Here is a 15,033-nt window from a genome sequence, read left to right on the forward strand (position 1 = left end):
TATGTGTGTGTGTGTGTCTGAACCCTAGTTTATTCATACGTTTTCTAGTGAGATTGTGTAGCTCCAACAAGAAAAGAGCATCAGAAGCGTTAATCAGAGGTTTGTTGGGGAGGGGCTTAACCCCGTTGGTACTCATGTGGGTTGTTTCCGATGAGCTTATAAGCCGTAAATAGGTTCTGTATACCTGATGAATTCGTGAGGGAGGTTCCCGGTGAAACTGTTGGATCTTAACAGAATGAAAAAGAAGTGCAAGAGAACTCTCGTGATATTATTGATGAACAAAAAGAGAACAGAAGGCAGCTATAAATAGTAGAGTTTTACAACTGAAAAGTAAAAGCTGGAAATATGGAAGGACTTAAGTAAATGCAGAAAAATTGAAAGACTTCTAGCAGTTACTAAGCCAGTCACAAGATTTATTATTTTCCTGAGAAACTTTGAATCAATCTTCAACACTCCCCTTTGATTCAAAGGTACCAACACCAATCTTTGCACGAAGATATTCAAAACGAGCTGCTGGAAAAGCTTTGGTAAACAGGTCTGCTTAGTTGTTCTTTAGTTCTACAAAACTTCAGCTTGATGCTTTCATCTGCCACTAGCTTTCTTATGAAATGATGCTTAATTTCTATGTGCTTGGTTTGACCATGCATGATAGGATTTTTTGTCATTGCAATCGCGGATTGATTGTCACAGTAGATCACAGTTGCTTCAGTTTGTTCTTGCATGAGATCATTCATAAGTTTTCTTAACCAGATTGCTTGACATGTTGTGATTGAGGCTGCTACATACTCAACCTCTATTGTGGATAATGCGACGGTTTCTTGCTTCTTTGATAACCATGAGATAATTCCAGTTCCCACATTGAAACAATTTTCAGTTGTGCTCCTTATATCTTCTTGTGACCCTGCCCAATCACTGTCTGTAAAGCCTTCCAACAATAGTTTCTTTGACTTCATATACCATATTCCATAATGCTTCGTGCAAGCAACATAACGAATGATCCTTTTTACCGCTCCAAAATGATGTTTTGTAGGTGAATGCATGAACCTTGAGACCACACCAACAGCATAGCTTATGTCTGGTCTTGTGTATGTAAGATATATTAGTCTCCCAACTATGCTCATGTACATCTGGGGTTCTGCCATTCCTATACCATCAGAACTTACAAGCTTTTCATTAGTATTCATAGGTGTTGCAATGGGTTCTTCATTCACTACATTGAGATCTTTCAGCAAGTCTGTGACATATCTCTCTTGTGCAATAAAAATACCCTTGTTGGTTTGTTTTACTTCGATACCAAGAAAATAATGTAACCTTCCAAGATCAGTCATCTGAAAAGTTCTCATCATTTCCTCTTTGAACTGTTGTATGAGTTTCATTAAGGACCCTGTGTATATCATGTCCTCTACATAGAGACTAATCAACATGAAATCTTATATGCCTTGCTTCTTGTAGTACATAGTGGGCTCATTGGGACTCTTCATGAAGCCATTTTCCAAGAAGAAACTGTCAATTTTGCTATACCACGAGCGTGGGGCCTGTTTGAGCCCATACAAAGCCTTTCGTAACTTGTATACCTTCTCCTCCTACCCAGTTACTATGAATCCTTCAGGTTGTTGAACAAATACTTCCTCTTTAAGATCTCCATTCAAGAAAGCCGACTTAACATCAAATTGATAGACTTCCCACTCTCTTTGTGCTGCTAATGCGAGGATCAATCGTATTGTTTATATCCTTGCCACCAGCGAGAACATTTCATCATAATCCACACCTTGTTCTTGCGTAAAACCTTGAGCGACTAATCTGGCTTTGTGTTTTTGTAGTCTTCCATCAGCTTTGAACTTAGTTTTGAACACCCATTTTAGTGATATAGGGTACTTATCAGATGGTAGTTCCACGAGTTCCCAAGTAGTGTTCTTCTCAATAGCAGCAATCTCTTCCTCAATTTCTCTTCTCCATCTATCGTCTTGAAGAGCAACATTCGTTGATATTGGATCACGCGCAAATAGTGCCATTGTGCTTGCATAAATATATGCTAATGTTCTGGTTTTGAGTGGTGTTGTTTCTGGTGATGTGCTGCTAAAAGATGTTGTGTTTGATCTTGGAGGAGTAACTTGTGAAGACACTCCATGCAAGGAACTTGAACTCGAGGATGAAATGTTTGAGGAATTGGTTTGAGTAATTGGTGCTTGATCATGAACTTCTTCTTCGTCAAGTAACTCAGGTTGAACTAAAGTATTGACTTGTTCTTGTGTAGTGTCATAACTTGCATATTCTTCGAAGACTACATCCCTACTAAAAACAATTTTCTTGTTTATGGGATCAAAGAGTCAATAGGCCTTTGATTGTGTACAGTATCCCACAAAAACATATTTCTTGGACTTTTCCTCTAGCTTGTGTCTGTAAGATGTGACTAATGCATAACATGCACAGCCAAAAACACATAAATGAGTGACTGTAGGTTTGAATTCATACCATGCTTCAAACGGTGTTTTGTTCCATACAGCTTTTGTAGGAGATATGTTGATTTGGTATACAGCGGTAGCAACGGCTTCAACCCAATAAACATCAGGTAGCTTGCTTGTGTTCATGTAACATCCCAAGAATACAGGACAAAAATTTCGTTTTAAATTGTGTAATTATATAAACCATTAGTATAAAAACATTCATAATATTAACTCCTGTCAAAACTAGTGTGTAAATAAACAAACATGTCACCATAAATAATATCAGAGTGTAATCCCAAAGATCTCATGTGCGGAAAATCATAGTGTGATGCACTGCGATCGAGCCGGCTCCTTTCCTTTGAAACGTAATACCTGAAACCAAAACTGTAAACCGTAAGCACGAAGCTTAGTGAGTTCCCCATAGCATACCCCACACAGCCCACATAATCACATAATCCATATTAGCTATAAAAGCTACATAAGCCATATCAATCACATATCCATACATATCAACATATACGGATGCCGTGGGCTCGTCCCCAGGGTCTTACTCCAGGATGCCATGGGCTCTCCACATGGTCTTACACCTAAGTGCCATGGGCTCTCCCATGGTATTTGATAGGAAATCCATGGGCTCTCCACATGGTCTTACATCTAGGTGCCATGGGCTCTCCCATGGTCTTCCATGCAAATATCACGAGACAATTAGCATACCACATATTCATGCATACCAAACATATCAATAGTGAATCTACAATAAACACTACAACATAATAAGAAAGCTATGGGCTCTCCTCATGGTCTTACATCCAGGTACCATAGGCTCTCCCATGGTCTTCCATACAAGCATAACACATATACTACTAACATACTTCCTAACACGTAACCAGCTAACATGCCACATGATACAACTTCAACTAGTGTACTACATATCATAAAATGGGCCGGCCTTGGTGCCTTAGACCCATTGGTATGGTGAGGAGACTTACCTGGCACTGTTGAAGTCCCGCAAACTCAATCCCACACTACTGAGGTCCCGCGGACTCAATCCCACACTGCTGAAGTCCCGCAGACTCAACCCCAGCTGCTGGATGACAGATTCCCGAACTGTCAACACCACATAACACCCAATTAATAATTGGGTTCCACTACATAACCATAAGTACATACTTTGGATAACTACTACATTACCCCAAGCTTGGCTTATTCAAGCCCAAGGCCCAATCCTTAGGACTAAGGTCAACTAGGAATCAAAGCCCGACACATGGCCCAATTTTCCAAATTGGGCCCAAGCCTATACATGATCTTATTCTAAGGCCCAAAATCATATAACCATTAAGGCCCAAACTACGGCCCATCTATGGCCCAATTTGGACCCATACGGGCCTTACCTCAAAGCCCATTAATTATTCTAGTCCATTTGCTTGATCTTGGATGGCCCTTTAATAACCCAATCGTCAAGGCCCAATAGAAAGGCCCCACTTAAGGCCCAAGTGAAATTAGGGTTTCACATAAAATGATGATTAGGGTTAAGTTTCCAACTTAACCCATTAAGGACTTAATCCACTAAGGACTTAATCCATTAAGTCCAATATTGCTTAGATTAATCTTTACCAATGATTATTATTTAATATTTCAAACTCCCGTGTGTGTGTCCCGATTAATTCTCAAAATTAGGGTTTTATTGGCATTAGGATTTTCCAAATCCTAATTAGGGTTTCCAACCAAAATACTAGCCCATTTATCAATTTGTTGGGCTTTTAGGTCAATTAGGGTTTTATTGGGCCTATTAGGCCCACTAGAATATCATTAAGCCCATTAGTCACATGCTTGAGCTTTTAGGTCCATTAAGCTTCATTGGGTCCGTTAGGGATTACAAGGCCCATTAGGGTTTCAAGCACCTCAAACGAATCAAACTCAACAAGGAAAGCACACCGCCACCTGACACGGCGGCCGGTGGCGGCAGCAGGCGGCAGCCACCACCTCACGGTGGTGGTTAGGGTTTCTTTCTCATTATTCCATTCTTTGTTACAATTTACAATGGAAAAACCAAAAGTAACACACATACACATACACACACACTAACTAACATAATCACACACACATGGTGGCACATGGTGGCAGCCACCACCTCACGGTGGTGGTGGTGGCTGTTCTTGTGATTTCCGGCCAAACTAAGCCACCCACGACACAAACACAATACGTACAGCCGTAGTAGTAGCACAAACACTCATCCTTTGCTCAAAAAACAACCCAAATCGCCCACCTGCGGTGAGCGGCGACGACAGTGGTGAAACAACAACGCTTCCGGCGACTGGTGGTTGTTCTTCTTCATTCCCGACATTCTGTCGCCGGCCTTCGTCCTCAGCCTCAACAGTAGCGGCGAAAATAGTGCTCTGATGGCGAAGTAGTGGGTGGCGGCTGGAGTATCACGTGCGACGGCGCTTCTGGTGGTTCTACGGCTCCAACACGACGGCAGTTCCCCATCCGGTGCTTATTCGACTGTCGCGGTGGTTCTTCCCCAGCTACGAGCGACTTCAGGCAACAGAAGTGATGTGGCGAGTTTTTCCGACTCTAATGGCAGCTAGGAGCAACACACGCTAGATATTCCGGCGCTCCTCCGGCGGTTTGTGACTTCGACAACGGGGTAGCGAGCGGCAAGGACGGCGACCGACTCCGGGGTTATGTAACGGCGGCTGAGGATGGGAGGTATAAGGGTGGGTGGCGGCTGAAGCAATAGCTAGGGTTAGCGTTAGCATGGTGAAGCCAAGTGACGGGTTTAATACCTGATCATATAAAACTTTCGCCCAATGTACACCTTTGGTCCCTCCTTCCCAATCTCTTTTAAAATTAAGTTAATATTTTACCATTTAAACCCCATCTTCTGAAATCCTTACAAATAAGGTCCGAAATTTACCAATCCGCCCCTAATCTTCCAAAATCTCTTCAATTGAGTCCCAATAATTCACCAATTAATCCCCGCCTTCATAAATATTTACGAAACTAACCCGAAACTTACATTTTAACCCCCGACTTCTAAAAATCTTTACAAAATAAATCCCGGATACTCCAATTTATAACATTTGGCTCCCAGAACCAACATCTCACTGAACATTATGAATTTTATTGCGACTATTCGTTCATCAAATTTCATCTATTTATTTATTAATTAAACAGGATGTTACAGTTCAACATTGATCGAGCCATCTCTTCAATGGTTCGATTCTTTCTCTCTGCAATCCCATTCTGCTCTGGGGTATGTGGAGCTGTCATCTCTCTTCTTATCCCTTCTTTCTCACATAGAGTAATGAATTTTGGTGACATGAATTCTCCCCCTCTATCAGTCCTTAGAGTCTTGATTGTAGTGTTTCCTTGTTTTTCAACAAGGGCTTTGAATTTCTTAAAGTGTTCTATGGCATCAGATTTTGTTCTAATGAAATATACCCAACACATACGGGTAAAGTCATCAATGAATATCAAAAAATACTTATTGCCTGAGTGAGATTTGTTCTTCATTGGACCACAAATGTCAGCACACACTAATTCTAATTTCTCAGTTGCTCGTCTTGCCTTGCCCGTTGGAAAAGACCTTCGTGATTGCTTGCCTAGAACACATCCTTCGCATACATGTTTTGAGTCATGTATGGCATGTAATCCATTTACCATTTGCTTACTTGACAACAACTTTAATCCTTTTTCATGTAGGTGCCCGTATCTGCAATGCCAAAGTTTCGATTCATCAATCCTGTTGTTCATCATCATGTAACCATCTTTATGAGAAAAGTCTACAGGAAACATTCTGTTTCCTGTCATCCTTGAATAGAGAAAAATTTCACCATTTTTCCTTTTCACCACAGACGTATTATCATCAAACTCAACCTTGAGACCGTTTTCTATCAACTGTCCCACACTTATCAGGTTGTGAGCGAGACCTGGAGCGAAGTGTACATCATTGATGAGTTTGTCTTTTCCTTCTATGCTTATAGTAACAGTTCTCGTTCCTTCTATGTTTACAACCTTATCATCACCAAGTTTAACGCGTGATTTTTCTGATTCATCCAAATTCTTGAATTTTTCACGTGCACTTGTTATATGATTTGAACATGCGATGCCTATGTACCATATCTCCTTCTTTCGGCTAGCTTGGTTTGCGTAGGTCATGAATAGACATTCATCTTGTTCAACATATTCTTCTTCTTTATACTTTGCTTGACCTTTCTTAGCCCAACAACTTCTTCCTTATAACCAAGCTTTCCACAGTGGTCACATCAAACGAATGCTCCCCGTGATCTGCCTTGTCCACGGCCTTGAAATGATGATGTTCTTGCTCTTCCTCTTCCGCCAGAAAATCTGTTTTGCCCCCCTTGGATCTGAAAGGCTTGTTCTTCTTCTTGTGTGTGATTCCTGTTGATTCTTGCCTCATGCGCTTGTAGTGACCCCATTAACTCATCAAAGGTAAAAGTCTTCAAGACCTTTGATTCTTCGATTGCTGCCACCACGTGATCGAACTTGACTGGTAAACTCCTGAGAACTTTGGCCACGACAATTTCATCAGAAATCTTGTCTCCATAGGCACGCATCTGTGTCACTATGGATGCTGCTTTTGCTAGATATTCTTGTACTGCTTCATTTTGCTTCATGTTTAAAGTCTCAAACTATCTTCTCAAGGATTGCAATTTGACTGTAATAACTTTGGCTGATCCTTGGTATTCAGTCTTGAGAATATCCCAAGCTTCCTTTGATGTGACTGTTGCAGCAATTCTAGGGAAGATGGTCTCATCTATTGCCTGTTGAATAAAGAACAAGGCTTTAGCATCTTTCTTCTAATTATCTTTTTGACGGGCTTCATCTGCACTTGTCTCTGTATAACATGCTTCAACAAATTCCCATAAGTCTTGTGACTTGAAAAGGGTCTTCATTTTGGTGCTCCAGAATTCATAGGACTCCCCTTTGAAGACAGGAATCTGTGGTTGTGACATGCTAATAGTATTGCTGCTATTCTGTGCCATTTGAGAGTCACCGATTTGGACTTGGATAAGAGACCAAGCTCTGATACCACAATGTTGGATCTTAACAGAATGAAAAGGAAGTGCAGGAGAACTCTCATGATATTATTGATGAACAAAAAGAGAACAGAAGGCAGCGATACATATTAGAGTTTTACAACTGAAAAGTAAAAGCTGGAAATATGGAAGGACTTAAGTAAATGCAGAAAAATTGAAAGACTTCTAGCAGTTACTAAGCCAGTCACGAGAGTTATTATTTTCCTGAGAAACTTTGAATCAATCTTCAACAGAAACCTCAGTTGGTTTTCTACACTCGAGGAAGAGAGATTGAGGCCTTTGTGTCCTGGCTCTGACTAAGAAACGCACAGAAGAAATCAAATGTGAAACTCTATTTTTCAGGTATTCCTTCTCTGGAAAAGTTTAGGTTCAACCCATTTCATTTTTCGGTGATATGGTACAGGTGCGTCTTCCATATTAAACCCCAATTGTATTGGTCATCGTTTTAGCATTTCAAGTTGGTGTCGGGGCTAGTTCTTCATCGCTGGACAAGGGCATCACTCGCCCAAGATGGTTGCATCGGTGACTAGTGAAGTCAACTCGGACTGGTGTTCTGGAGATGGGGGATACAAGTATTTTTCAACTGTTGGGCCGATTTTATGAATAAACCCTTTATGGGCTAATAAATCAGATTGGGCTGATGACTAGTATTTGGGCTTGGAGATTTGGGTTTTATCGATTGTTAAATTAATACATATTAATTAAGATATCAAGTGGATGGGAAATATTTATTTAAATATGATTTGTTTTAATTATTTCTAAGATCAATTTATGGAATACGATTATAAATATATAATAACAACTGAGTAATATTAGGTGAAAATGATTAAATATAATTTACTTGATCTGTTGGTTATTTATCAGTTATGTACCTTATTTAAAGGTTAGATTAATCCTGATGATTAAGAATGAGATAGGCTAAACCTGAAAAATTAGGCACGTAATCAAGTGAGGACTGATTGTTATTAAGGAAATAACAACGAATAAGAGAGATATTATTAAGTATTATTAAGTGATATGCGAGATATGAACTAAGTAGATATTAATCTTATGGGATGTAGGTGTTCAGGGAGCGGGACAACCATATTTACCACTCTGGTGGTTTTAATATGAGTTTCATGTTCGGGTGAGTCTTCTCGCTGTACTTATGGGTTAAAGGCACCAATGTCAGCCAAGTAGATTATGTATGTAAGATGCTCGCTGTCTTCATGACTCTTGCATGTGTTTGTATGTATACCTAGCAAGGCATGATGAATGTGTTGGGTGGGGACCACCACATGTTATTGACAAATTTGTACCAGGTGGGGCCCGATGAATGTCAAGCGCTGCCCGATATATATATGGAGTGTGGTATTTTGGAGAACTTACTAAGATTTATGCTTACAGTTTCATGTTTATGGTTTCAGGTACTTTTGGTTCCAAGGGGAAGGGCTCGACGTGATTGTACCATATCCACCAGTGTTCCGCATGATTTGATTTGTTTTGTAATCTGATAATTATATGACATTTGTATGCTCTGATAGGTTTTCTAAATTGAATGAATTGTTGTTTTTGATTGATTTAAAGAAAATTTTCCACTTACAATTTTTAGGACATTATTAGTTAGTATCAGAGCCTTGGTTTGAGGAATTCAGACGCACACTCGGGTGTGTCTGAACTCAAACTGAAGAATTGGTAAACTTTTCTACAGAAAATAAGTTTTCTAAATATGTGTATTAAGAAAACTGATGCAATGAGTGCACTCAGCCGAGCTCAAGTAAGTGATTCCTAGAATACCCATATGTGTTGATATGTTATATGTTATGACAATTTCGTGCAAGATTAGGGCTAAGGATCTGCTCAAGATTGCATGGTAGAATGCTAGGAGAGATGCCTTTATGTGCTTGTTGGTTGAGCCTTTAGAACTGCATGCTGGTATGTATATCTGATGATTGGATAAAATGGTCTGATTAGGTGTTAAGCTGGTTTAGATTACTCGATGCTCGAATGCTGCTTGCTTTGTGATTTGTGGGACTTTTATTGATGTGAGATAGCCATTCAGTGAATATGTTAAGTTACATGCCGTAAAGGTTAAATAATCTCAGAATGATTGATTTGGCCCTATTGCACAACTCTTGTCTGAGTCCAATCCGTTGTAGGGCTGAGACTTTTAGTCGAAGGATTATTTAAGATTTTTTGCATGTAAATGTAGCTGGCATTAGTAGAGGTTCTTCAGCATATGATGGTAGGGTGGGGTGAGGAATTCTAGGAGAGCCTAGGAAGTATTTTAGTGTGATTGGTACGTTGTTTAGCGAATACTAGGAGTATCGGTATGAGCAGGTAACCTAGAGGATACAGGATAATTCTTGAGGACAGTATGGATAGGTGTGGAAAGTAGTATTGGGCTTGTACTACTGAAAGAATAAGATCCATACTCGAATCAATGAAATCTCACGGATATTCTAGGAAACATGTGGAATGAGAAGTCGTTGGGTATGTTCTGAGTACTCGTGGAGGAGGTTCTGGTTCTGGTTCAGATGCAGGCTCTCGGCTGAGTCGGTTGATAAGAGGATTCATGAGTTCATTATGTTTGTGATTACTCGTGGTATTTTGGATGCTACTCCTGTGATGTTGAAGGAGGGGATCATGGAGCTTTTGGATGAGCATCTCAGGGCTTTTCGGGTCGAGATTGTGGTAGGACAGTTGGGGTCGATGGTCGTAGTGACCATGACTTAGGATGATTTTTTGGCGAGGTTTAGGGCGGAGTTGCATCGGCCATTAAGGTGAAATAGTTGAAGAGGGAATTTCAGGACCTTCGTCAGACGACAGAGACCATGGTGGAGATCACCACCAAGTTCAGGAAGGGGTTTTTACTAGTCCCACAGTATGCAGCGGATGAGGAGATGAGAAAGACAAGGTACCATGATATGTTGCGGGATGATATTCGTGAGTTTGTGAGCCTATCGAGCTGCAAGACTTTGGAGGATATGATTGCCAAACCTGGGGAGCGGGAGGTTGAGCTGTAACTTTAGAAGAAGCGTGGGACAGAGTAGATCTAGACCGTAGTGGGCCAGGAAAAGAGGCCCAAGGCTCATAATTTGCTATCGGGACGCCATCAGGATTGGGGGCCATTGTGCCAAGTATGGAAGGACTCACGACAGAAGCTGTCATGAGAAAGGGATAGGTTGCTTCAGTTTCGGCCAGGCTGGTCATTTTAGCAAGGATTTTCCTCGAGTTTCGAATCTGATTTGTTTTCGTTACAACCAGGTGGGCCATAAGAAGGCCGACTGTTCACGGTTGACAAGTGGAGTAGTGACGGCACCTGCTCCAGCTACAATGAGGATAGCAGATAACCGTGAGGGCAAAGTGGAGGCTCCTGTGGTGAGGAGTCGAGCATTTCAGTTGTAGGCCAAGGAGACCTGAGTTCCATTATATGCAATTGTGAGGTGCTATGTTCTATTTATTTAAGTCTCTACCTAGGAATCAAAATTTCCTTATGATGGTTTGGTTATTATATTTCAAATAATCTTCATATGCCATTTTGCATGCCGAGAGTGCTCATTGAAGAGTAGCCGGTTGAGTCGGCTATAGGCGTCAGTTCGGGAGGTGACGAGCAACGCTGGTGTGAGCATAGGCGGAAGAAATCTGGGTGTCCACTTGGAGGATCCATAAGCATATGAGTTTGGACGGCTTCGTCACAATGGGTAACCTACGTTGAGGAGTATCATGGATTGGTTAGAACGTGTATGCAGGATGAGTTGATATCAACTTCACGCTTTAGGATGTGCGTGTGGTTCTCGCATCAGGAGCTTTTAGGCAAGGATCTCGTTGTGATAGGTTGTCCCTTCTGGGACAATGGAGATAGAGTCAGAAAGTGATTGTGCCGCTCAGGTGGGATGTTAGTTGTATGGTTGATTAGTTCGTGGGATCGATTGTTGTCGCTATTAGGGTAAAGGTTGTAGCAATTGTTTGAGGAATCTGATTTCTCTTATGAACGGTAATGGAAGGAGCGGGTGTTAAGCATCAAATGATCGGCATTCTGGGCTGACGAGGAAATTCGAATGGGTACGAGGTCGACAGGGTATAGATGATTCCAAGTAGGGGAGAATCATTAGGGAATTAATGTAAATATTTCCTATTGCGGATCAATATGGAATTCTATAAATAAGGATAAGGGAGCAGCCAGTTAAGATGAGGTATGAACCAAGGGTTATGCAAGGGATAATGTCAGTGGTCAGCTGTAAGCAGGGAAGTGAAGGTCAAAGATTTAGGATTTTCTCATTGAGGACATGAAGCAGCGACAATAGCGCATGACAAATATGTGACTAGGTTTAGGTTGAGGGTTGTGATAGAGCCTCTCTGCCTGTTCTTGTCTAATAAAGGATTTGGGGTCGGAAGCATGACATGAACACCTAATTAGGGTTTAGTGGGATGTGGTTTCTGTTGGATAAGGTGTCTAAGTCCATAACTATATTTGGTATATACTTGACCCGACCCGGCATGGTCAATTTGTGTTGCATGGCATCGTGCATTTGGATAAACTAAAATGAGAGAAATAACACTTATGGTTTATTAATATATTATAAGTTCTAATATATTAATAATATTATTTAATTAGTATTGATCAAGAATTAATCTAGAATTAATTAAGTGATCAAAAGGTGACTAATTAAATATATGGGTTGATTGTGTAAATCATCCATACTTGTGTAGTGGGCTAAATGCTTCATGGATTATCAAGTTGGGCTAAAACCCATAGGATGCTCCATGGATTCTCCATGGAGGTTTAAACCCATGGGTCATGGAAATGAAGAGCCATGTTACATTAGGGTTTACATAGTGTAACCCTAATTGTAACACACTATATAAGGACCCTTATGTTCACCAAAATTGGCTACACTAAGAAATAGAGAGGGCAAGCCGATTTTAGAAGTGTTCTACGTTTCTCCCAAGTCATTCCAATAGCATTTGGTGTTGTGTGAAACATTTGAGGCATCACACTTGGGGTGCTAGGCTCTCAAGGTTTTCAAGGAATCAAATCAACTACAAGGTATGTAATTCTAGCTATCTTTTATGTTTAAAAGTTCCCCATGTATGCTAGATAGGATTAAGAACCTTGGAAATAAAATTTTGCATGTATTTTAGACAAACACAGATCCAAGGTTTCTAGGGTTGCATGTACACCTTAGGAGTGTTAGAATGCTCAAAACCCATCAGTGGTATCAGAGACTAGGCTTGTTTGTTTGATACTTGATGCAAAATAGGTGAAAAAGTCAAAATTCTTGCTGTCTGCACAGGGGACTCGCCGAGTCCATGGGGGGACTCGACGAGTCCAAGCGTATCTTCAACCAACTCGGCGAGTCAGTTCATGCACTCTACGAGTTGGTAAGGCAGAATGCAGACTTTCGATTTTAGCTGCTGGAAATGAACTAGAAACATTACCCTAAACTGTTTTGGTGTTTTAAAACTTGTTTTAGATGGTGTAATGGTTGTTCTAATCCATTTACAATGGCTAATATCAAAATTCCATGTTTATATGTGTTCATATGTTCTTGAAATTTTGATATGAATATTCATGTTCTTATGAGTTCTTGATAGATCATAGGAATTACTTGTTAAAATTGTTTAATGCTTAATTCATGATCATTATGTGTTTTAATGGGATCCATAATTTGTCATCAAGTTATGGATTACCAAAAGTTTTTTCTTTTAAAGTCGATTATTAAACACATAGGTTACATAAAATGAAAAGTCACTCATTTTAATGAACCATTTAACTCATGTGTTATGAATTGAAAGGTTTTGTAAAGTTACTAAACTTGCCCTCAAGTTTTGGAACATGTAAAGTCATCTTAATAAACTTTAGTTCCAACCCCTAGAATTTTAAAAGTTAAAATTCAACCCTTATACTTTATAATATTATAAGTTAATAATATATATATATATATATATATATATATATATATATATAACTACTTATAATGCATATATGTTGTGGGTCCTTTTCAATTTTAAGACATCTATCTTAAAAACAAGGAGAATGCTTTTTGGCCATTAAATAAAAAATGAATGGTTTGGATTGTGATCCAGATAAATAAAAATTAACCAATCAGAAAATACCTACACTTTTACACACAAAAATACACACTTAGTTTCACAAAAACATACTATATAAACAAATTACACGAAATCTGAAGAATAGCTTCCACCACGCCACTATTATTAACGTCCCAACAACCGTCTCTTTCTTCTCCCCCTCCGACGATTTCTCTTCCCGCATTTGTTATCACCGACATTGGCACAACTTCCACCACCACGACCGTCACTCCTCATTTTGTACGACTGTTTCTTCACCCTTTGTTGCGCCCCTAACCATTACCAAAAACCATAGATATATAATTGGCGTGAGAACATCCTCCTTCCACCAACAGCAGATGCACTTACCCTAAATATTGGTTTTTTTCTTTATTTCGATTGTTCTTTTGTATTTAACTATATGTGTGATTGTCTAATAATTGTTTTTTGACATTTCTATTTCAAGTTTAAAGATTTTGGATTGATTTTGGATTGATTTTTCCTTTCGTATTTCTGTTTATAAGCTCTGTGTTTGTATTTGTATATAGATCTAGCAAAAGGTTTATGATTCATGTTTTGAGTAAAAGTCTGTGTTTATTAACATTTTTAGCAATATGTTTCAGATTTAAGGTTTATATATAGTAAAAAGTTTCCAATATGTTGTGTTCATCTTCAAAAAAAAATGTAATTATTGTTTATTGATCGAGGACCATATGTTGAATTGCAAATATTATGTTTGATGCATATATTACTTTATGTTTTTGTTTATTTAGTTATTAAATTTTTTTTTTCGAACTTAGACTTTTGTTTGAATATGAATCAATAGTCAAGAATCGTTTGTTGAATCAACATTTAATACAGTTATTTAATTTTTGTGCTGTAGTACAATAGATAGTTTACTAAAATGATCAAATTTTCAATTATAGATATACGAATCTATTTTAAACCAATAAAATGTAATTTAATACATTATATCTCAAAATTGATGCATGATAAAAAAAAATTTGAAAACAAATAAATCGATATATCACAGAATATAAAGAAGCATAATTTTCAAATACATAAATTATGACGTTGAAAGCTGTGTTTTTACGATATCCAAAGCATGCAACTGAAAAGTTGTTTCCATTCTTTAGAAAAATAGCATACACAAATAGGTGTTAAAGAGTAGGTTTTTTTTTTATGTTTCTTTGTAATCTAAATTCAAAATTCGAATTTATGCTTTTAAATCTTAAAAAATGTTAGATCCAATTAAGAACATTTAAATATATAGATAAAGTGATAAACAAAAGGTATGATAGTGTAATACTTATTTCTATCAATTTCGCTCTAAATAACAATAAAATAAAATTTAATTGTTTCTAAATAAAATGAAAATAAAATTTATTTCTATTTTATTGTTTTGTGATATTTTTACAACTTTGAGTAAGATTATTTGATATTATCTATTTTTAATATAATTGTAATTTTAA

At 38.7% G+C, this 15,033-nt stretch overlaps 2 protein-coding genes across 2 annotated transcripts; both read right to left on the reverse strand.

Annotated features, from left to right (window-relative positions):
- Nucleotides 1-1,724: 1,724 nt before the first annotated feature.
- LOC145104245 (uncharacterized) lies at nucleotides 1,725-2,588 on the reverse strand. The gene is made up of 2 exons (XM_079041516.1): nucleotides 2,473-2,588; nucleotides 1,725-2,289 (listed from the first exon to the last, which is right to left on the reverse strand). The coding sequence occupies exons 1-2, from the start codon at nucleotides 2,586-2,588 to the stop codon at nucleotides 1,725-1,727; spliced, it is 681 nt and encodes a 226-aa protein (XP_078897642.1).
- A 4,124-nt stretch (nucleotides 2,589-6,712) lies between these two features.
- On the reverse strand, nucleotides 6,713-7,084 carry LOC145104246 (uncharacterized). Its single transcript, XM_079041517.1, has one exon. The coding sequence runs from the start codon at nucleotides 7,082-7,084 to the stop codon at nucleotides 6,713-6,715; it is 372 nt and encodes a 123-aa protein (XP_078897643.1).
- Nucleotides 7,085-15,033: the final 7,949 nt, after the last annotated feature.

Source organism: Lactuca virosa, chromosome 4 (genome assembly GCF_052849685.1).
Source record: "Lactuca virosa cultivar CGN04683 chromosome 4, Lactuca_virosa_CGN04683_v6, whole genome shotgun sequence".
Lineage (NCBI taxonomy): Eukaryota > Viridiplantae > Streptophyta > Magnoliopsida > Asterales > Asteraceae > Lactuca > Lactuca virosa.